This window comes from Ctenopharyngodon idella, chromosome 15, assembly GCF_019924925.1.
Source record: "Ctenopharyngodon idella isolate HZGC_01 chromosome 15, HZGC01, whole genome shotgun sequence".
Taxonomy (NCBI): domain Eukaryota; kingdom Metazoa; phylum Chordata; class Actinopteri; order Cypriniformes; family Xenocyprididae; genus Ctenopharyngodon; species Ctenopharyngodon idella.
Window position 1 is genome coordinate 33548467 of NC_067234.1, and position 24254 is coordinate 33572720.

Genomic DNA, 24254 nt, shown 5'->3' on the forward strand with positions numbered 1-24254 from the left:
TAAACATTCACATCAAAACTGAAGCATACTTTTGACTGTTTGTGTGTTTGTGATTATGTATTGCAGTTGAAAGTCTTGTTTTCACACCAAATTTCATTTCATTCAAAACTGTTTGATCCCCCCAGCACGCTCTGATTGAAAAACCAGTCTTTGAACTGACATTAAAAACATAATTTCTCTCCGAACTGTTGCTCTGTTTGCTCCTGTTGGTTTATATGTAAGCAGTTTTGATTCAGATTTCAGAGGGAAGTTGTGGTTGTTCTTTTCTTTTCGTCTGTTTTTTTTTTTTTTTCCTTTGAACTCAAGCAGGAGCCCAGATAAATGGAGCCAATGAAAGACAGCGAGACTAATGGAAGGTGTGATATCTGAAGAGGAAGTCTGGATGAAAGAACACAATCATTCGTTCCTGTCTGCGAAAGAGAGTATTTCCTTTTCTTTGACTACTGTTACGGCTTTACTCAGTTCTTCTTCTCAAACTGCTAGACATCACCACGGGAGCACATGAGGACACACGCACACAGAGAGATGAGACACATGTAGCTGTGGTAACTTACTGCCGCAGGTTCGGTTGTATTTGTTGTTCTCCTGCGGGTGTCCTTTCAGCCGGCAGTGGAACCGGTGCTGCCAGAACTCAGGGAACCAGGGATTTCGTGGGTTATTGTCAGGACGTAGTTTCAGGTAATAATCGTCGAACCACTTCACGTCTGCGGACTGCAGCTTTATCGTGATCCCGCCGGCGGCCTCGCGCACGTACCCGTCAGTGACGTCATAACGGTCCGCCCACCCGTCACTGGGAAGGAGAGAACAAGTCAGTGTACGAAATCATGAGGAAGCATCACATGCATCTTCTGCAATAAGTCCAGTGGGAAAATTCATCCAAGATGACAGATAAAGTGAAAAAAACACTGATAATAATAAAAACAAATAAGCAATATAAAGATAACAATAATTTCTATGCTTAAGGCAGCATCACATGCATCTTTCGCAGCAAATCCCAAAATGCACTGCAACAATTTCAGTTTGAAACATCCCGACTCCAAAACAAATTAAAATAATAATGATGACAAATTAATTAAATAATAATAATATAATATTAAATTAAATAATTTAATATTATATTATTATAATAAATAAATAAATAATTAAATAAATAAACAAACTATAATTTAATAACAATAATAATAATATATAATATGTAATAATAATAACATTTATTAATAATAAAATTATCTTGACTCCAAATGAATTAAAATAAAATAAAAATTAATTATAATATATAAAATGTATAACAAATATATAAATGTATATATTTTATTTTTTATTATATTATTATTTATTTAAATAATAATAATAATATAATAAAAAATAAAATATATACATTTATATAATAAATAAACAACAAATAAAATAACAACTAAAATATAATAATAATTTTTATGCTTATTAGCAACATAATAACAGCTAACTCTATTAAAAATAATCATCTTTATATTTGTTGCTGCCTATATAGAGCATTCCAAACCAGTCCCTTATGAGGTTGCATAACATTTAGGGTGTTGCCTTAGAAGGCAGTTCCCTATATAGGCAGCAGACAGCAATGTTACATTTTGGAGCAGAGCCTCTCTCTCGCTCTCTCTGTGTGTGTGTGTGTGTGTGTGTGTGTGTGAGAGTGAGAGAGAGAGAGAGAGAGAGAGAGAGAGAGAGAGAGAGAGAGAGAGAGAGTGTGTGTGTGTGTGTGTGTGTGTGTGTGTGTGTGTGTGTGTGTGTGAGAGAGAGAGAGAGAGAGAGAGAGAGAGAGAGAGAGTGAGTGTGTGTGTGTGTGTGTGTGTGTGTATGTGTGTGTATTTGGCAGCATCATGTTGAAACATTCGGTTCAGCTACGTGAAGCCTTCCCGTAACGTACACCGACTGATACATTTGGACAAATTAAATAGTTTTGATACAAAGTAGATACAAATTGCCAATTAAATGAACACCCGCACACAAATGACTCATTATTTTTCTCTGTCTGCGCTGCCAGTTTCCCCAGTAACCATGACAACTAGAGGCATATTTTTAAAAGACTGATAATTGTTCATGTGAAAATCTCACATGCATCTGTATGTAAGTGTATATGTGAGAGAGAGAGAGAGAGAGACAGAAGCAGATAGATCACATGGCACTGATTATTTCTTCTAGGACATCTATGGACTAAACTACACATTAATATTGAATAGAGGTGATTTATACCTTTCTTACGTTTATATATTATGTCAAAGGGTTACATATAAACACATTGTTTGATACATTTAATGATAAAAAGTTTGTGCATGTATGATTATGTAGCCGAATCCTAATGAGCATCAGAACTGAAATGTGACAGATTTTAGTGCACTTTATAGGCAGCATCTCAAGCATAGCGCTCCTCATATGAAGCCTTAAAATGCTGTCTAGGTAGGCAGCTGACTAGGTTTTATAACAGAGCTTGAGTGTGAATGTGTGCATGTGTGTGTTTGCTAACTCAATTACATCCTTGCCGACGGGTCAGCTGCAGAAATCAACCCTGGGTTAAACGTAATACAAAACACAGACAAAATCACACACACCCTTCAGCAGAGACAGATAAGGACAGTCACCTTAATAATGAAACTAATGCAAACGAGACCTCTCTCTCTCACACTACACACACACACACAGGGTGCAGATGGCATCATTGTGGGCAAACTCATTTGACACCCCGTGTGGTTGTGTGGAGGGACTGATGACCTCACAGCTGGCTGCGACATGATTGGCTGAGACTGTAGCCATGGTGACAGCATTGGTGTAGGTGCTTATAGGGGATTCCGAGGAACTCTACTAGAAATGATACATTGTTTGTGTTGTAGGCTCTTATGCTCTCAGTTTCATTACCATCTTTATCTCAGATGCCATATTATTCCCTTTTACAAAGTCTTGATTTTGTTTTTGGGCTCTACTAGAATAGGTTTTCATGCTTGAAGGTTCAAAAAACACATTATTTTCGCCATATTCTCCATTGTTGCAGCTCCGCTCTTCTCAGTCTGTCAGTAACTCTCTGTTTAGTTCCTGTCTCTATGAAGCCCCTCCTTCTGAAAAGCTCAATGTACTCTGATTGGTCGGCTGGACCAGTGTGTTGTGATTGGTCAAGCGCTTTGAGCGTGTCTGGGAAATGTCCCGCCCCTCACCATAACTGCCAGTTTCAACAGACTACTAACTAACTCAACCAGGCCCCGCCCCTTTATTTTGCATATGCCTTGGGCGGGAATTATTTAAATGAGGAATATTGTGACGTGTTCGTTCCTGGAAGAAAACTCAAGACTACAATGGAGGCGTCTAGGAGGAGTTCGTAAAAGTATTTTTTTAAAGAAAATCAAAATGGTAGACAGGAAGTTTAGCCGACTATGGAAAAATTGGCATCTATGTTCTCAGCATGACCCAAGGAATCTATCAAGACCAGTTTAAATAAGTTACTAGCATTTTTGGAAATTTTATTATGACTTTTGACCACAGGGTGGCACAAAACTTTTTGAGTACCTTCAGGGCATGGTGCCGAAGACACATACTGAGTTTCATAATGATATGCCAACGTGTGCGTAAAATATAGCATTTTATGACAAAATTCAAAATGGCTGATGCCCAAAATGGCCAATATGGGAAAACTGGATATCGTTCAACTTGATGCACGAATCTAAAGAGAACAGTTTTTTGGGGTTTTTTTTCGAAAACGTTCAGAATTTATAAGCCAAAAAACAGCTATTTTTCATATCTCCTGACCACTAGGTGGCACTGCGCCGAAACTGTTCAGGTATCCTCAGGTCATGGTTGTCATAACACAACCCAAGTTTGGTCAGAATACACTAAAATCTTGCGGAAACATAGCCTCAAACCCATTTTGGCGTGCTCTTCCTCGAATTATTTCGCGCATTATTCGAGACCGGTTTGATGAATCATAAGATGATTTGGTTCAATTTTTGTGAAAAAACAAAGCAACTGCCTAGGAAGAGTTCGAAAAAGGTAGGTTTTTCGGAAAATTCAAAATGGCGGAAAAATTTTCATGACAGAAAATGGTGCAATCGAATCGTTGCGCAAAGGAATCAGAGGAAAAAAGAACAAAGAAAAGTTATTAACATAATCGTAAGTGAAAATTTGGACAGCTGGTGGCGCTGGAGCGATTGAGTTAGAGACTCCAAATTTGCTGTGGTTGATGTTCAGACTGTCCTCTATCAGTGTGCCAAATTTCATAACTTTCCTGCAAGCGGTTCTATGGGCTGCCATAGACTTCCAGAGCGTTTTTTTTTTTTCAGTTGAGACTGTTCCTATGATATGGAATATCCGCGGCACTGTTACTTGTAACTGATTTCACAGATATAAGTTGTTTAAGACTAAAAATATCGACACAATTGTAGAGTACTTGCTATTAGGGCTGCACGATTTATCGCACGATACAAAAAATAACATTGAACTTAAATGCGATTATTGCTTAAACACGATTCTTAGTGCGATTATGAAATCGCAAAGATGCGATTATTTTTTTCATGCGCAGCTAGTCAATGAAGTATGGCTCCAAATCCATCTAAAAGCACTGAGTTTGAGTCGCTTATAATGAACATTTGAAAAAGCAACACGCATCAAACATCTTTCCAGACATGAGAAGCATTTATTAACATCTTGTCCAACAAAAGACAACATTTAATTACATGTTTTTACTCCAAAATCACTTCATAACGACAGTTGAGCATCCTTCTGTGAGATGATGTGGCTTCTTACACAGAATAAGGTAGCCATGTGTTTATTAGTCATGTTTAATCAAAGCATTTAAATATTCTGTTTATTCAGCTACAGTGATATGACGCATGTTATCTTCTTCTGCGGCAGGGCATATTTACAGTTTCTGCGCAAGAGCGCCCTCTGGCTTTCAGATGGAGAAGTATTTACTACTGATCGCAGAGAGGCAGAGCCGTACAGCACTGACAAGCTGCGCATAAAATAATCACAGCCTTTGCCAAATCGCGTGTGGTTTAATCGCGATAAATCATGCAGCCCTACTTGCTATGTATGTTCGGAGACCAGCAATATTAATTTCTTGTAAATTTTGTTCCGTTCTCTGCTTGTTGTTGTTGTACAGCAAGAATGTTTTGACAGTTGGTCGGTGTTGTATTCGCCCCGCCCCTCCTCCACTCTGATTGGACGGCTGGCTAAAAAGTGACAGTGATGAGCGCAGCGTTTTACTCAAAGTTGAACATTCTTCAACTTGAGGCGACTGGTAAAAAACGGCAAGCGCTCAGCGCTTGAACATGAAAAATACGCTCAGTGCCTCGTTACGCTCCTGCCGTTTAAAAAACGCAGCGCTCCCATTGAAAACAATTGGAAAAGTATGCTAGCCACTGGAAAAAACACTTTGGTGGACACACGGCCTAAAAGTCTGTCTCTAAATGTGCAATGAGAGAGGGAGTGAGAAAGAAAGAGAGGGAGGGAGCGCCGTCACATCCCAAGGTGAAGGATTAAACTAGAGGTGACCAACAACACAGTTCGTCATGCAAACACACGCTGGCCTGGAACAAGTGCTGCATAGCGGAGATAACTTGAACCGTGTCGACACACAAACACTGGCAGATTGTGTTTGGCTGTCATCAGAGGCCGACAGGGGCACAAATGCCATTTCAGAGCCAAATTCCCTTCTCCGTCGAACTCTTTTTGTCCCCAGAGCTATCACGGCTTCCCACAATGCACTCTGACAAAACAGCATTCTGAAGAATTGTTATTTGCAGCGGATTATTGACTCCTGAGAAATACGAACTAATGAATCGTGCACAATAACACCACAAGAACATAAAAAAGGGTCAGTTCTGAGTTCATGTTGAATGCAGAATGCACTCGTTCTCTCGGAGGACGGATCGTTAATCACATCTCCGTCAGGTTTTCCCAAAGGGAGGAAGCTTTGATCTCCTCGTTTCCCATTTCTCTACTCAGGTCTGAATCTGAACTTTCTAGCAGCTGAAAACAGTCTCTCTCTCTCTCTCTCAGTCTGTTGCATCTTCCTGCAGACATCGCTGTCTCATCGTCTCCATCAAAAAATGTCCGTCTCCGTGGAGACGAGACGACAGATCGCCATGGTAATAGAACTATCGTTGTTTAATAAATCTGACAGGAACTTTTGGAAGAGATGTGGTCAGTTTTAGAGAGTAATACAGAGAGATAAGTGTGTGTCTGCAAGAAGAAAACAAACATTTGCTGTTTGCTGTACTTCATCTCTCTTTTGCTCGTGGAATGCCTCATACAGGTCACACCTGCGGTTTCTGTCTCACAGAGAGATTGTGTGTGTGTGTATAAACTGGAGAGCTGATGTCGAGCATAATCAGTCTTTATTAATGTGTTGGGCGGGTTTGAGCAGGTGTTTAAAAATCAGACGCGCCTCATCAATCAATCTCCCATCACCGCAGAAACATTAATATAACACTAATGTAACACTAATATAATGCTGATTCATGTCATATGAGCGTGACACATACACACACACACTCATTCAGATGCTCTGTGCTGTTCGGTTTGAAGCTCAAGAGCATCATTTCTAAATCACTAGCATCACTAAACTACACTGCAAAAAATGATGACAAAGTTTTCAAACAGGTTTCCTGAATAAGTCACTCATCTCCAAATGTCTTATAGTTTACTTTGCACATTAAAGAGTAATATAGATAGAGAGAGAAACATATATAAGCGGAGACAAGTAATTTGCCTATTCACACTGCAAAACAACAAAATCACTACTAAACAGATTTAGCAAATTAATTACGCTCAAATAAAAACTGAAATGTTTGTATAAAACTCAGTTGCACATCAGCAGAATTGGGCTACTTTAACAGCCGCGGGTTGTTTTTCATGTCCGCGTGTTGAAGTGACCCCAAATAACATGATATTTAGCCCCTGGGGAACCCTACCAAAAACGTGTAATGTACCCCTCGGAAAGCTATTTTTACTGGGGAGAAAAAACTCATACAGCTTGAGGGTGAGTAAATGATGACAGAACTTTCATTTTTGGGTGAACTATCCCTTTAAGTGACATTGTTCACAAGTTGTTTATTGATGTCTTTCCGTGGTTGAAACACTGATTAAGCAATACCTTCTGATGTCCATGCATACATTTTCGAGTTTAACTTGTATTAAAGTGGAAGAAAAGACTCTTGCTCCAAAATTTGAAAGCTGAGTTTCTTTTCAGAAGTACAGGTGCTGGTCATATAATTAGAATATCATCAAAAAGTTGATTTATTTCACTAATTCCATTCAAAAAGTGAAACTTGTATATTAGGACTGGACTGCTGCTGAGTGGTCCAAAGTTATGTTCTCTGATGAAAGTAAATTTTGCATTTCCTTTGGAAATCAGGGTCCCAGAGTCTGGAGGAAGAGAGGAGAGGCACACAATCCACGTTGCTTGAGGTCCAGTGTAAAGTTTCCACAGTCAGTGATGGTTTGGGGTGCCATGTCATCTGCTGGTGTTGGTCCACTGTGTTTTCTGAGGTCCAAGGTCAACGCAGCCATATACCAGGAAGTTTTAGAGCACTTCATGCTTCCTGCTGCTGACCAACTTTATGGAGATGCAGATTTCATTTTCCAACAGGACTTGGCACCTGCACACAGTGCCAAAGCTACCAGTACCTGGTTTAAGGACCATGGTATCCCTGTTCTTAATTGGCAAGCAAACTCGCCTGACCTTAACCCCATAGAAAATCTATGGGGTATTGTGAAGAGGAAGATGCGATATGCCAGACCCAACAATGCAGAAGAGCTGAAGGCCACTATCAGAGCAACCTGGGCTCTTATAACACCTGAGCAGTGCCACAGACTGATCGACTCCATGCCACGCCGCATTGCTGCAGTAATTCAGGCAAAAGGAGCCCCAACTAAGTATTGAGTGCTGTACATGCTCATACTTTTCATGTTCATATTTTCAGTTGGCCAAGATTTCTAAAAATCCTAAGCATTTCAGAAGTTTGCGATTTTTGGATGAGATAATGTTTAGTGTAGGGAAAAACTGCAGACCTGGCAACCCTGGCTTGAACTACGGGTGATTCGTAGGGTCAAATAAAGCTTGCTTTAATGTTGCCATTTCTTAACTGTTAATGCGTTATTGTCGGGTTAACTTGACGGCCCTAAATTCAGGCTCTAAACATTAAGGTAGAAAAAACCTTTCTATGGAGAATATTATGGCTAATAGACAACAAATTATCTAATAAAATATTACTTTGGGAAACAAATTTATGCTAGATTGACCAATCAGCTTCAAGAACTGAAACAATCTGAACTGTGGAGGAATGTGTAGTACATTATTACAGGAAATTACATGATTTCTGTATCATAATAATTTATTATCTATATATATTTTTTCCTTCTATATTGCTCGTTCAAATGCTATTTCAGTTGTTCAGCTGTTCTAGTCTATTTTCTATGTTGTTTTAATGCTTTGGAAATGCAAAATAAAGCTATCTGAATATGAAAATTTTATGACTAAATTGAAAATCATAAGACACACACTTACAGTATGTAACTGTGACTGACTTGTAAGTATCTATTAAAAAAAAAAGCCGACGGTGTGTTATGAAAGTCTCTTTACAACAGACCTCTCACATTTCATACAAGCGCCACACATGTGGGCGTCTGCTCTTCAGCATGTAGACCTCAAAAGCCTCTGTGTGTGTGGGTGTATATAAAGAGCTTCCTGTTTGCCACGGTGGAATTAAATTTCTTACATTTATTAATAAATGCAGATAAGCATCATCTACCTGTGAACATTATTGACTCGTTTACCCGCCTGTTTAGATTCCGTCTGTATTTATTGGATTTGTGTTTTTCCACTATCTGTTTATTTCCATCGGTCACGTCAGGAAGGGAAATGAACAGGCAGATGGATATTGCCTGGACTCGTTTATTTGTGAAGGATCATATCTGTTCTTGCTTTCGCACAGCTGCACCCCCAAATCTCATCCGCCCCGCCACGAGAAAACCATTACAGAGAACACTCCAGAACATTCACTCTCTGCTTCTCTCTCAAAAGGGAAGAAAAATCACAAATGAGATTGTTAATATCTCGATTGTTTATCGAATACTGAGATTAAATGGAGAGCAAATTAAGATTTTCCCTAAGTCTCCTGCTTCTCAGATGTTTCTCAGAAAAACACCCCAGTTATCTCACATGTGCCTCCTATGAAAGCTTGCTTCCACCACAGAATAAAAATATAGGTAACAGATAATTGCAGGTTTTTATCTCACAATTCAATTTTTTTTTCAGAATTGTACATTTATATTTTGCAATTCACACTTTATATCTAACAATTCTGAGTTTTCTCAATTCTCAGAATAGCAAAATATAAACTAAGAATTGTGAGATATAAACTCAGAATTGTGAGATAAACTTGTAATTGTGAGTTATAAACTTGTAATTGTGAGACACACCTGGAATTACGAGGAATAAACTCAGAATTGCGAGAAACAAAGTCACAATTGCGAGAAAAAAAAGTTAGAATTGCAAGATATAAACTCAGAATTGTGAGATAAACTTGTAATTGTGAGTTATAAACTGGGAATTGCGAGATATAAATTGGGAATTGCAAGATAAAAACCAGAATTCTGAGATATAAATGCGAATTTGTGAGGTATAAACTCGGATTTGCAAGAAAAAAAGTCAGAATTGTGAATTATAAACTTGGAATTGTGAAATAAACCTGAAATTGCAAAAAATAAACTTAAAATTTGAGAAATAGTCAATTGCAAAAAAAAAAAGAGTTTGTGAGATATAAACTCAGAATTGTGAGATAAACTTGGAATTGTGAGATATAAACTGAATTGAGATATTTAAACTCGGAATTGCGAGATATAAATTGGGAATTGCAAGATAAAAACTCAGAATTTTGAGATATAAACGTGAATTTGTGAGATATAAAATTGGATTTGCAAGAAAAAAAGTCAGAATTGTGAATTATAAACTTGGAATTGTGAGAAATAGTCACAATTGCGAGAAAAAAAAAAGTTTAAATTGCGAAATATAAGAATAGTGAGATAAGCTTGGAATTGTAAGATATAAACCTGGAATTGAGAGATATGAAATCAGAACTGCGAGATATAAACTCAAAATTGTGAGATTTAAACTGAATTGGGATATTTAAACTCGGAATTGCGAGATATAAACTCAGAATTGTGAGATAAACTCAGAATTGTGAGACATCAATTCGGAATTGTGAGATATAAACTCGGAATTGCGAGATATAAACTCAGAATTGTGAGATAAACCCAAAATTGCGAGATATAAACTCGGAATTGTGAGATAACCTCAGAATTGTGAGATTTAAACTCGGAATTGTGAAATATAAACTCAGAATTGTGAGATAAACCCAAAATTGCGAGATATAAACTCGGAATTGTGAGATAAACTCAGAATTGCGAGATATAAACTCGGAATTGTGAGATAAACTCAGAATTGCGAGTTATAAACTCAGAATTGCAAGATATAAACTTAGAATTGTGAGATATAAATTCAGAATTGTGAGATAAACTCGGAATTGTGAGATTTAAACTCGGAATTGCGAGATATAAACTCGGAATTGCGAGTTATAAACTCAGAATTGCAAGATATAAACTTAGAATTGTGAGATATAAAGTCAGAATTGTGACATAAAAAGTCACAATTACCTTTTTTATTTTTTTATTCCATGGCAGAAACAAGCTTCCACAGCCTCCTCTTGAGTTTCAGAAGAGAAACGTCTCAGAAAAACTCAGATTTGCCAAGATACCAAACTCTGCAAAAGTCAGACTCTCAACAAATTCTGGATTACTGGATGAAAATACTGACTCGTTTGTGTCCTTTTTATTTCTCCTGAAGAACTTAAATGAGCAGACAAAAAATTTTCATCTCCTTGCATCTCTGTTTGTGCTTTGAGGAAGAAAGAAAGTCGGGTTTGGAACAAAATGATGACAGAACTTTAAAGATGCAGAGTGCAATTTTTGGTGTCAAAGTACTTTCTCCAATCCCCAGTGAATATGAAGAGACAAATATAAATAAGTCAAGCTCAAGCAATAGTGTAACACTGTGTGACTTAAATCTCCCTCTGGGTCTTTCTCAGCAATACTGATCAATCCCTGATCAATAAACAACACCTCTAACACTGATTAAACCAAACAACTCTTGAAGAAAACAAAGAATACACAGTTACCATTTAAAAGTTTGGGTCAATACGATTTTTTTAAAAACAAATTAACACTTTTGAATGCTAGCGTACATTAATATTACATTTCAAACAGACTCGTGATTGTAGAATCAAACCTGAGTGATTCGCAAGTGTTGCTGCCATGACAACATAGAAGACACGCCAAGGTTTTACAGCAAACATGTGCTGATCAGCATGAGGTGATGGAACTCAGAGGACGTTAAAGAAATCACACACACACACACACACGGGTCACAGGAGGACAGTGTCAGCGTGTTTCAGCGTCCCTCCATCAGATCCTTCTCTCTGCTCTGACAGTTACAACCTTCAAATGAATTGTGTTGTGACCATAGAGCCCAGATCAAACCAGATCTCCTCTCATTTCCTATTTGCTTTCCTGTCATGTGTAAAATGTTATGACGTCTTTGGATCGGCTGCTAATTGGGTGCCAAACGAGAGAAAATGAGCACAGAGAGAAAGCGAGAGCTTAAAGTCAACATGAAACATTTGTAACCCAAATCTACAGTGTTAACTTTGCTAACAATTGTTAACGTTTCGTTTTCTGTTTTTGTAATAAGTGTTATTATTACTACTACTACTACTACATAAAAATATTTTTAAAAAACTAAAAAAAAGAATAAGAAATATCACTATAATAATATTTCACTGTATATACTAAATAGATTAACATCGAAAACATTTTCACAAATTATAAATGACATTTTTCCAAATCACATATATATATTGTCTTTGTAGTAACATGCACTGATTAATATTTCACAATAAGACAAGAAACATGTATTAAAAAGGTAAATTGGGTCGATTTTGATCTTATTTGACTTTAAAGGACAGAATAAGTGCAGCATGAAGGGGTTTGTGGTAAAAGGGGTTCGGGAAGGTGTCAGAAGAGATGAAAAGTAAATAGAGAAAGACAGAGATTGCTGTGGTCTTTCCATTCGTTTAAGTCAGGACATAATGGGTGATCGTCAAGCTTTCAGAGAGAGCTGAAAATAGAGCGCAATTACTACAGCCAGTCAAAACACTGGCCACAGCTGTCCTTCACACAAAAACACACGGTAAAACAACACAGCGCGGGTAACCTCACAATCAAAATCTTCACAAAACACGAACAAAAATATGGCTTTCAGTCAAACGATTTCTGTTTCTTTGATTTTAGCAATTAAAGCTATCACCCAAAAATGAAAGTATTGTTCATATGACTTGTCCACTATATTCCAGGGCTGTAACCACCATAGGCATTGAGGGGGACAAGTCCTCCCCAATAATTAGAAATGGCCAAATTGTCCCCTCCAATATTTGACATTCTTGATGCTGCTCTGCTGCGCTCCATTACGCACCACTCTGTTTGTGCTTAGGATGACAAGAAGTTACAAAAAAGTTAAATTTTTAGGCTGGTTTGCCTGGTTTGCCTGCGCTCATCAATGAGAAGGCCAATCATTTGAGATAGTCTTAACTTTTTGATTTTCAAACGTTAAACCATCAAACTCTTATTTTGACAGAAAACCGCAGGAAGCCCTTACAGGGGTCCTTGATTATGATTTCACTTTTTTAACTTTAGTTAGTGTGTAATGTTGCTGTTTGAGCATAAACAACATCTGCAAAGTTACGAAGTTCAATGCAAAGTGAGATATTTTCTTTTAAAGAATCCTCTGTTTAAGGGTGAGATTCTCCAGCTTTGTTGTTGTTGAGCAACCGAAGCACAAGCTGTTAAAGCTCCGCCCTCTTCTGGCCCTCATTTGCATTTAAAGGGAAACACACAAAAATAGCATGTTTTTGCTCACACCCAAATAGGGGCAAATTTGACAAGCTATAATAAATGATCTGTGGGGTATTTTGAGCTGAAAATTCACAGACACATTCTGGGGACACCAGAGACTTATATTACATCTTGTGAAAAGGGGCATTATAGGTCCCCTTTATAAGTGCTTCTCATTACAATTTTGGGAAGGTGGTTGCCACAGGTTGTGTTTGCATACGCACATGCACATAAGCAACCCAAATTCAGAGCGGAAGCAGGCGCTGCGTCCTAAATTGAATACTTCCTTATAATATAGTATGTGAAAAATAGTATGCCAAAAGAGTAGTATATCTATATTCATAGCATTCGAAAAACATCAGGCAAAAAAGGACCCGAATGACCTACTACTTCAGCTTGGTTTCTGAAGTGCGCATTCGATGGACACTTTACTATCCCATGAGGCCACGGGAGAGGATTTATGAATGGCAGTGAAGCGACGCAACTGCTGTAGGTCACATGACAGTAACAACATGGCGGATGTAGTACGTCCGTTCATTCATACTACCCATATTCATACTATAAAGACTGTACTTCACTAAGTAAATTCAAATTCAAATGTAGTACCTACTCAGTATGAGATTTCGAACGCAGTGAGAGATGAGTTCACGTGGAGCTGCATTTACTGTGAAATGAGCCGGCAGATCTGCATGTGTGTAAATGAACACAGTGCCGTGCTTTACTCTGATACACAACTCATATATTTAATTAAATTGCAGCCTTTGCGATTTGATAATTGCACTAAGCCATATCGCCATATTGGTTAAATATATAGTCTAGGATACACAAAGTCATAGGGACTTCTTTTCCAGTGCTTTTTTTTTGGCATTTTTTGGAGCTTGACAGCTGTAATTCACTTTTATTGTCTGAAAAAGAGCAGCATGAACATTCTGCTAAACATCCCATTTTGTGTTCCACAGACGAATGAAAGTCTTACAGGTTATTTATCATAAAGCTGATAGGTAATGGTAAAGGTAATGACGATAAATGAAATAAATTTTTAGGGGGTGAACTATCCCTTTAAAGGGTTAGTTAACACAAAAATTAAAATTCTGTCATTAAGTACTCACCTTCATGTCGTGAATACCTTCATTCATCTTCAGAACACAAATTAATATATTTTTGATCAAATCCGAGAGGTATATGACTCGTCCATAGACAGGAATATAACAGACACTTTCAAGATCCAGAAAGGTACTAAAGACAGTCGACATGACTACAGTGGTTCAACCCTAATCTTCCCTATAATCATCCTTACGTAATTGCCGCAGTAAGCACAGTGAAGGCGTCCGTGGTTACGCCTGAACGCAGGCCCAAAGCTGATCACGTGAGCAGCTTTCTGATGTAGAATCTGGGAGTGCTGAATGTAAACAAATTATGAGAATGACACAGAAGGGAAGATATTGTTGAATAAAGTCGTTATTTTTGTTTTGTTTTTGCGCACAAAAAATATTCTCGTCGCTTCATAAAATTAAGGTTGAACCACTGTAGTCACGTCAGCTTTTTTAACAGTGTCTTTAGTACCTTTCTGGACCTTGAAAGTGTCGGTTATAGACGAGTCAGATACCTCTTGGATTTCATCAAAAAGATGAACAAAAGTCTTATGGGTGTGGAACGACATGAGGGTGAGTAATTAATGACAGAAATTTCATTTTTGGGTGAACTAACCCTTTAAATATGGTTTTAGTTTTGTAGCATGTACGATTTACTCTCACTTGGAGTTCATCTTTTTATTTTCGGTCTTTAAAACAAATGTCAGGCAAAGTGGTGTGTGTGCGTGTTTTAGGCTTGCTGCGTATCAGATTCATGAGGTCAAAAACACATGCTGTGTCCATCTGCACACACACAGTAAAATCTGACAGGACAGAAAAACAGACCCACTCACATTAGAATGATGGTTACACACACACACACACACACACGCTGTCAAGTTTGGCAGACAGATTACTGGAGGGCGCTGGCTCATCAAACACACACCAAAATACTGAAATTTGCACACACGCTGGTGACCCACAGGGTTTCTCACACGCAAATGTTTCTGTCATTTTGATTGGCAGGTTAGGAAACTTTGTAGACACTCACACACTTCACTCAATGCTTTCAGACATTCTCTCTCTCAGTATTCTTCTATTACTGCCTCCAATAGAAGTTATATATATATAAATATAATTCTAAATATATATAAATATATATCCCTCCTAAAAAGCTTCTATGCAGTTACTTTTAGTCATTAGGTTGTGTAGTTAACGTTAGATTATGAGGAGATTGAGAAGCAGATTCACCAACACTGATTAAACACTGACCAGAAGTTGCACGTTTACTTAAGAAACCATCGAGGTCTGAGCAGTGACTTTTGGACGTCATCCGTACCGTGTTTGTGAATGTTTGTGGTAGTTCATCAGCGAGAATCCTGGAGGCAGAACGAGATATTCATGGTAATTCCAGAGGCCTCTCTTTAAAGTCTCTCTCAGTCTGTTCACATCCCTCTCTGACTAAATCTGAGGCTGGCGGGGGGTGTTGGTATGGGTGACAATTCTGTTGCTATGGCAACAAGCCGTGGAAGGGTATTGGTTCTGATTTTGCTCCGTCTCCAGCTCAGAGTGCAGCACTGACGGAACGAGAAAGGAAACGGAACAGAATAGTTCTGTCGATCGTGCCCCCCCACACACACTCACTTGGACTGTCATTAATCAGTTAGCACTCAGTGTGTGTCTGTGGGGTAAATGCTGCGGGCAGGACAGGGCTAATGCATGTCAGGCGGGCCATAGAGATCACTGTCGTGAGAGTTCAGCGAGACAGGTCCATTAACGCTGACACACGGGCGTCTCTCGCCGGGAGAGCCGGTTTCATCTCTGTAAACCCTACAGGCTGCTTGTGGCGGAAATGAGCAGAGGGCAGATGTGTGAGCCGCTCGTGAAGGGCTTGTGTGTGCGAGATCCTCCAGCAAGAGCGTAAGAGGATCTGGGATATTCCTACTCTCGCACGTTTGTAATCCAACAAGCCCCGTCCACGAAACCTCACAGGATGGCCATGCCCAACATGACAACACACACGAAACTATTAAAAATGAGCATATAAACCAAAAGCAGCACAAAACGGAATAGTACAAATAACTATATTTTTCATTTTATAAGAACAAAAAACTGGTTGCTAAGGCATTACTAGGATGTTCTAGGTCAGGGGTGTCCAAACCTGCTCCTGGAGGATGACTATCCTACAGAGTTTAGCTCTAACCCTAACTAAACACACTTGAACCAGCTAATCGAGGACTTCAGACTCACTGGAAACTTCCAGAAAAGTGTTTTGGATCTGGCTGCAGGATGTTGGCCCTCCAGGAGAAGGATTGGACACCCCTGGTTTAGGTGGTTGCTAAGGCATTGATAAGGTGCTATGTGTGGTTGCTAGGGAATTGCTAAGGTTGCTAGGATGTTGCTAAGGTGTTCTGCGTTGTTCACCAGGCATTTCTAAGATGTTCTGGGTGGTTGCTAGGGCATTACTAAGGTGTTTTGGATGGTTGCTAGGTCATTACCAAAGTGTTCTGGGTGGTTGCTAGGGTGTCGCTAAGTCAAGTCACATTTATTTATATAGCACTTACAATACAGATTGTTTCAAAGCAGCTTCACAGTAAAGAAGGTGTTCTAGTTGGCTGCTAAGGCATTACTAAGGTGTTCTGGGAGGTTGCTAGGGCATTGCTAAGGTGTTCTGGGTAGTCACTAGGGTGTTACTAAGGTATTCTGTGTGGTCGCTAAGGCATTTCTAAGGTGTTCTTCTGGGTGGTTTTCAGCTTATTCCTTAGTAAATCTCTGTGATGTTCAGGTGTCTAGGCATTACTAAAGTGTTCTTGGTGGATGCTAGGGTGTTGCTAAGGTGTTCTGGGTGGTGGCTACGGTGTTGCTAAGTCACATTTATTTATATAGCACTTTATACAATACAGATTGTTTTAAAGCAGCTTCACAGTAAAGAAGGTGTTCTGGTTGCTAAGGGCTTACTAAGGTGTTCTTGGAGGTTGCTAGGGCATTGCTAAGGTGTTCTAGGTAGTCTCTAGGGCGTTACCTAAAGTACCCTGGGTGGTTGCTAAGGCATTTCTAAGGTGTTCTGGGTGATTTTCAGCTTAATCCTTAGTAAATCACCCTAAAGTCTCTGTGATGTTCAGGTGTCTAGGCATTACTAAGGTGTTCTTGGTGGATGCTAGGGTGTTGCTAAGGTGTTCTGGGTGGTTGCTAGGGTGTTGCTAAGGTGTTCTGGGTGGTTGCTAGGGTGTTGCTAAATCAAGTCAAGTCACATTTATTCATATAGCACTTTATATACTACAGATTGATTCAAAACAGCTTCACAGTAAAGAAGGTGTTCTGGTTGGTTGCAAAAGCATTACTAGCGTGTTCAGGAAGATTGCTGGAGTGTTGCTAATGTGTTCTAGGTAGTCTCTAGGACGTTACTAAGGTATTCTGGGTGGTCACTAAGGCATTTCTAATGTGTTCTGGGTGGTTTCTAGCTTATTTCTCAGTAAATCACCCTCAAGTCTCTGTGATGTTCTGGTGTCTAGGCATTACTAAGGTGTTCTGGGTGGTTGCTAGGGTGTTGCTGAGGTGTTCTGGGTGGTTGCTAGGGAGTTGCTAAGGTGTTCTGGGTGGTTGCTCCTTATAAAATCACCCTCTTTGTCCACCGTCTTTGTGATGTCCTGGTATCTAGATATGCCTATTCCAAAAATGTGTGGGTATGTATATGTGAGTGCGAGTGCATTCTTGAGCAGATGTTTTGTTCTGTCGTACGTGTGTGTGCTCCAGAAATGACAGACCTTGAGCTTTGGGATGCTTTGATCCTCTGTGTTTCATCTTTGGCCTTAGATCAGTAGTCTAACAGAGGGAAATTTACACACACATGCACACACACTTTTCATTTTTAAGTCTGCCTTTAAGTATATATGACCTATTAGAATTTAAAAGTGGGGATGCCAATTGAACATGTTATTTTAATTAATTATTTAAAAAAAAAAAAATATGCATGCATGTCGGATTCCATAATAAGGGATTTTCTTATGATTGGAAGAAAAAAACGAGCCTTGACACAACTCTAAATGCATGTAAACATAGACTACCAATTAAATATATTGTTGCATTACCATTATCACTGCTTATTGCTTTCGTCTGCACACAAAAGTCTTTACAATTATCATAATTTGAAGCTTTTCTCAGCCTCAGGATATTGCTATAAGCAATTAAATGTCATTGATTTGATTAATAATTTGAATCAAATTAGAGTGTAAATTAAAAGCCAATTGGTGAAAAATCATCCCATTATATATCATTTGTTTTCTAGCTAATTTGAACAAACACATTAGTGCAAACACTCTCTCTGCTGCCTGCTCTGTCTTTCACACGCTTTCGTCCTGATTTCTCTGCTTTCCTTCTCTCTCAACTGTTAAATATTCCTCTCACACTTTCGGCACTGCCGGGAGGAAGAGGAGGATGACGAAGACTTGACAGCTCCTCCGCATGGAACACAGACCACCGCACAAACATCCCATCCTGCCTGAGAGGGAGGCAGACAGGAAACGCATCATAAACACTGTCAGGGCCTTTAATGATCATGAAGTTTGCTCTATTTGTTTGCAGTTTCTAGACTGTCGTGTGTCTGAGACCTGGGCTGATGCCTACTGCACAAAAACATGGCAAGAGCTTCTCAAGCGGCAAGCTATAATCTCATTGTCTGGCTTTACGCAATTTCCGGGAGTCGGGAAGCACAGATTTATACCATTCCACCAGGGAACGAAGTCATGTTTACGAGTCCCCAATGCTGAAATGAACGCTTCTGTACAAGAAATAGGATTTGGCAAGATTTGACATAATCCTATATTGACAAAGTAGATGCTATGTTTAATTTGGTGTTGCTAAGGTGTTCTGGATGGTTGCTAGGGTGTCACTAAGATGGTCTGGGAGGTCATTAGGGTGTCGCAAAGGTGTTCTGGGTGGTTGCTAGAGCATTACTAAGGTGTTTTAGGTTGTTGCAAGCGCATTACTAAGGTGTTCTGGGTGGCTGCTAGGGCGTTGCTAAGGTGTTCTAAGTGGTTGCTAGGGCATTATTAAGATGTTATGGGAGGTATTTAGGGCTAAGACCTTTCTAGGGCCAAGACAGTTCACCCAAAAATAAAACAAACTGTCATAATTTATGGTATGATATGTTATTCCAAACCTGCATGACTTTATTTTGTTCTGAAAGAAGATATTTTGATGAACTGTTTTTGTCTATATAATGTAAGTATTTCATTATATATGCTTTCCTGTGGCTCAAATAGTAGAGCATGACGCTAGCAACACCGAGGTCATGGGTTTGATTCCCATGGATGCATGAACTGATAAAAAATTGATGCTGTCAAGTCCAATTTCACATTTACCCGGCCCAAACATCATATTAAAAATGCAAACTGTTGTTTGGTCACTTTACATGGTGGTCAGATGGTCTCTCCATGTGTAAATGAGCAGTATTTGGACTAGACAAAATATGATACAATATGAGTCACACACATGCATGAGATGCACACAGATAAAGGAATAGATCATCCAAAAAAAGAAAATTCTTTTTTTTCAGAACTTAGAAAGATTTCCTGTGAATAATGACTTAAATTTCAGTGTGTTCCTCACAGTGCACACCACTTTAATTTCTGCCTACACCTACTGTGTTGTTTTGTGGTTATCAGTCAGATCTTGTGTGATTCTTCAGACCGACGGAAGCACTCCATCTGACCTGAGACTGAAGCAGTAAACGCAGTAATAACGGTGTCTGAGAGAGTCTTACAGCGGCCAGACTCAAAGAGAGAAGACTAGATTGTGAAACACATTTTACCTGAAGATAATGCAATGATGATTATGGTGATGGTTATGAAGATGACAATGATGATGATGATTATGATGATTGTAACTTCCTGTAGTTTCTCATCTGGACTAGCTGACAGCTGATGCTGAAAAAGTCAAACACACATAGATACTTTGGACTACTTTTATGACACTTCTGTGTTGTTTTTTGTTATTTTGGAGCTCAAAATATAATTATAAAATAAGAAATAAGTAAAAAAAAAAGTGCAATAAAACTAAACTAGATGATTGGCACATATAAGTTTGACAAACATACATGAATGTGTGTGTGTGTTTGTGTGCAAATAAAAAAAATAATGATCACTCTAAGGCCCTGTTATTAAGATGTGTTTTGGTCGATTGGATCACAAGCGGACGATGCTAAATACAGGTGTAAACGGGTCTAAAACGCTTTAGGTTTGTCCACTTTCAACCACTTCCAGAGGTAGTGAAAACGCATTCGACCAGACTGTTTTTTTATAGTGTAAATGCTCATGTGGTCGAATGTCTTCGAACAGCCACAAAAGACCGCCTACTGACCCAAAAACCAAAATATGTTGCATCATAAGTTCTTGTTTTTAATATTTATAAGCAATATCACACGAGCAAAAGTGCTGTTTTCCCGAATATCAGCACGTTTGCAAATGTGTTGATTTTATACAACAATTCAATAAACAATAAGTTGTTAGCCTTTTAGGTGACTTACATTTTAGATACAATATTGTCTGTTTTTCCTCTATTTTGCCAACGAAATTGTTCCAAACAGTAGAGCCATTGCGTGTCTCTGAGCAACACAGTTTCAGTTTCGTTGAATGAATCCGCGTTTTTGAACGAGTCTCGACGACTCACTCAGTCACTTCTGCTTTGTCCCTCAATAAATCAGCCGTTTTGTACGAATCATTTGACTGAATGATTCAATGACTAACTCGTTAAGACAATGATTTGCTGCCACCTACTGGCGGTTTTGGTATCATTTCATTTTAGCTGAGGGACAAAGATTGAATGCTGTTTTTGTTTTCGGTCATGATTGTAACAATAATTTCGGTTAAAGAGATAGAATGTGTTTACAAATAGTCTATTAAAGGATTAGTTTACGAAAATTACCCCAAGCTTTACTCACCCTCAAGCCATCCTATGTGTATATGACTCTCTTCTTTCTGATGAACACAATCAGAGAAATAGTAATAAATATCCTGACGCATCCAAGCTTTATAATGGCAGTGAACGGGATCAACGAGTATGAGCTGAAGAAAGTGCTTCCAACCACATCCATCCATCATAAACGTACTCCAATATTTAGCTTCCGCCAGACCCCCTTCCGTATTCTACTTACGAAGAAAGTGTAAAACTCTCGCAGTTCAAAATGCTTACGCTACGTCCTACACCTTTCGTTTTCAACTCAGCTTAACTGACGTGACGCCAGTTCCATTTTTTGCGTAAGTTGTATACGGAAGGCTGTCTGGCGGAAGCTAGATATTTTACTTCATAACTTGTTAAATATGGATATATTTTTTTTACACAAACGCAACGCTTCACTTCAGAAGGCCTTTATTAACCCCCCGGAGCCGTGTGGAGTATGTTTATGATGGATGGATGCATTTTCTTCAATTCATACTCGTGACCCCTGTCACTGCCATTATAAAGCTCGGACGGGTCAGGATATTTATTAATATAACTATATATTTTATATATTTATTAATGTATTCATCAGAAAGAAGAAAGTTATATACACCTAGAATGGCTTGAGGGTGAGTAAAGCTTGGGGTAATTTCCATTTCAAAGTGAGCTAATCCTTTAAGAGCAAAATATGAGATAACATTGTAAATATAACAGAGATAAAGTAATTGCAGTCCAACTGTTTCTTTGAAACAGGCCTCAGAATTGAAAAGGTCGCCTGTAATGCGTAAACATTATGGGAAGTGCACAAGACAAACGTGATTTAAACTTGTCGGCTGAAGACCCAAGTTTGGTTTGAAGACAAAAAACATACCAAACACAATGTTCTCTCACCATGCCTGATTTCTAACACACACTCACAGTGTTTGGCCGGTCTTGTGGCTGTTAGAGCAGTTTAACGTTTAAGTAACATGTTTTTTTATGGTTTTAGTTTCAGTTCACACACACTTCTCATTTTTAAGTTGGTCTTCAAGTAGATGGAATGGTTTTACAAATTTAATCTCCAATTGAAAACCAAGTAAAATTCTCCATGTTTTTTAGCATTCACTCATTTACTGACCTGCCGACCAATAGGAACTCTCCGACGAGGTTCTGCCGCCTCATGGCCATGAGGATGTTTCGTACGGTCATGCCCTCACAGAAACACGCCACCACACGAGCCTTGGGCAGGTACTTGCGCAGTTTCGCGAGCAGACGGTCGAAGTTCTGCTCGCCGGCGTTACTCCAAATTTTATCCGAGTGAGCGATACAAATCCCTTCCTTTCCCGCCATCTCTTTAAACGCCTCCATCCCACTCTCGCCATAGTTACCTAGCAACCAGAGAGAGGGAAAAATAAACAGAGAGGCAGTTGTGAATTTTAAAACAGTGAAAAGTTTGACACTTTTGACACTCAAAAAAAAAAACTGTATGTAAAAATGCAGAATATGTTTGACTTGAAAACAATTTGTTGTAGAGACAGATTTCACTCAGAAATTGCTAGTACATATAACAAATAATTACAGAAATGGCAAGTAACACACTGAATTGAATGTGATATTTTGAAGTAGAATGAAATAGTATTTTCTTGTAAAAGATCGTTGTTTTATTTGAAACTTTTATAGTATATATATCTGAATTAAGAAGGACAAAATTCTTGATCAATATCCAACATTTGGGAACTATTATAACTGTATAACCTTAATCATAACTAAACAATAAAATCAGAGGGAAATGACTGGTTGATAAAAAAAATTATTATGTTATATATATATATATATATATATATATATAGAATTTTGTCAGAATGCACAAAATGTTTCAAATTAAACCCTACAGCACATTTCTTTCAGTGTAGAGACTAACTCAAACCTTGAAGAAATTGTAGGGAAAAAATTAGGAATCATTTTATATTTTTTTCAATCTTCTAGAGCAAATTTCATCTTCAAAGCACAGCTCAACAAACACACACACACACGCAGAACATTGTGTTACAGTGTGAAATACTGAAACGGTGATGTCAGACTACAGCTGTATGGATATAGTGAAGTTTGCAAAGACAATATTGACTCTCTCCTCAGTGTCTCTCCTGCTTTCTCTGATGGAGAACTTGAGGATTGAGAGGTGTAAAAAAGGTAATTCATCTCACACTCATAAAATATGTAAAAACCAACCACACACACGTGCAATCACTGTACACATAAATGAAGCTGTGAAAGTGTCAGAGGAGTGTGTAAGAGAGCTTTGAGGTTCCTCAGACAGGTTTCGTCAGGTTCTGATGTGGTGGCTCTGGTTGTTGTGGGTACGTGTAAAGTCTTGTAATTAGTCTCACAGTGAGAGTAGCAGACACGAACAGATGGCACACACACACACACACACACACACTGTTGACAAACACACAATCACAGTCTCCGTTCATGGGGACACCAGCCTTAACTTCCTGTCAAAGATCATTGAACAGAGATCATTTTCTCAGTCATTGAAATGACACACAACTAAACATTCGATTAAAATAATGATCTCCATTTTTCAAGGTCCCATAATATCTTTTAGGAACATAACAGAGACCTCAGACCAGAGATAAATTATCCATAACTGAAGTAATGACCCACAGGAAAACAGCTTTGAAAAAAAATAAATAAATAAATAAATAAAATAAAATAAAATAAAATATGGACTGACAATTTCCAATGTTTTCAGATGTGATACTTTAAAGTAAATTAATAGGATTCCTTGATAAAATAAAATAAAATAAAATAAAATAAAATAAAATAAAATATGGACTGGCAATTTCCAATGTTTTCAAATGTGATACTTTAAAGTAAATTAATAGGACTCCTCGATAAAATAAAATAAAATATAAAATAAAATATGAATAAAATAAAATAAAATATAAAATAAAATATGAATAAAATAAAATAAAAATATGGACTGATAATTTCCAATGTTTTCAGATGTGATACAGTAAATTAATAGGACTCCTCGATAAAATAAAATAAAACAAACAAAAATAAATAAATATGATACCATAAAAGAAATGTTAATTGTTACCTTTAATTTGACTCACCAAATACAGTGAAAAAGTATATTTAACAACAAGAAATTACACATAAATGTAGCAAAAAACAAATATGACATTCCATATAGCCTGAAATGTTCCACCACTTTATGTTCTAAAATTCCTTAAAAGAAATTTAAAAAGACACAAAATTAAAGCATTGAGTTATAATACGAATGTGATTAGC

General features: G+C 38.1%; 1 protein-coding gene across 2 annotated transcripts in view; it reads right to left on the reverse strand.

The window, feature by feature from the left end:
• Positions 1–24254, reverse strand: part of grm5b (glutamate receptor, metabotropic 5b) — a 67664-nt gene that overhangs the window by 15835 nt on the left and 27575 nt on the right. For both annotated transcript variants that reach the window (XM_051863711.1, XM_051863712.1), the window contains exons 3-4: positions 22093–22342; positions 555–790 (exon numbers count right to left, since the gene is read on the reverse strand). In XM_051863711.1, coding sequence (XP_051719671.1) covers positions 555–790; positions 22093–22342 — 486 coding nt within the window. The remainder of the gene's footprint in view (positions 1–554; positions 791–22092; positions 22343–24254) is intronic.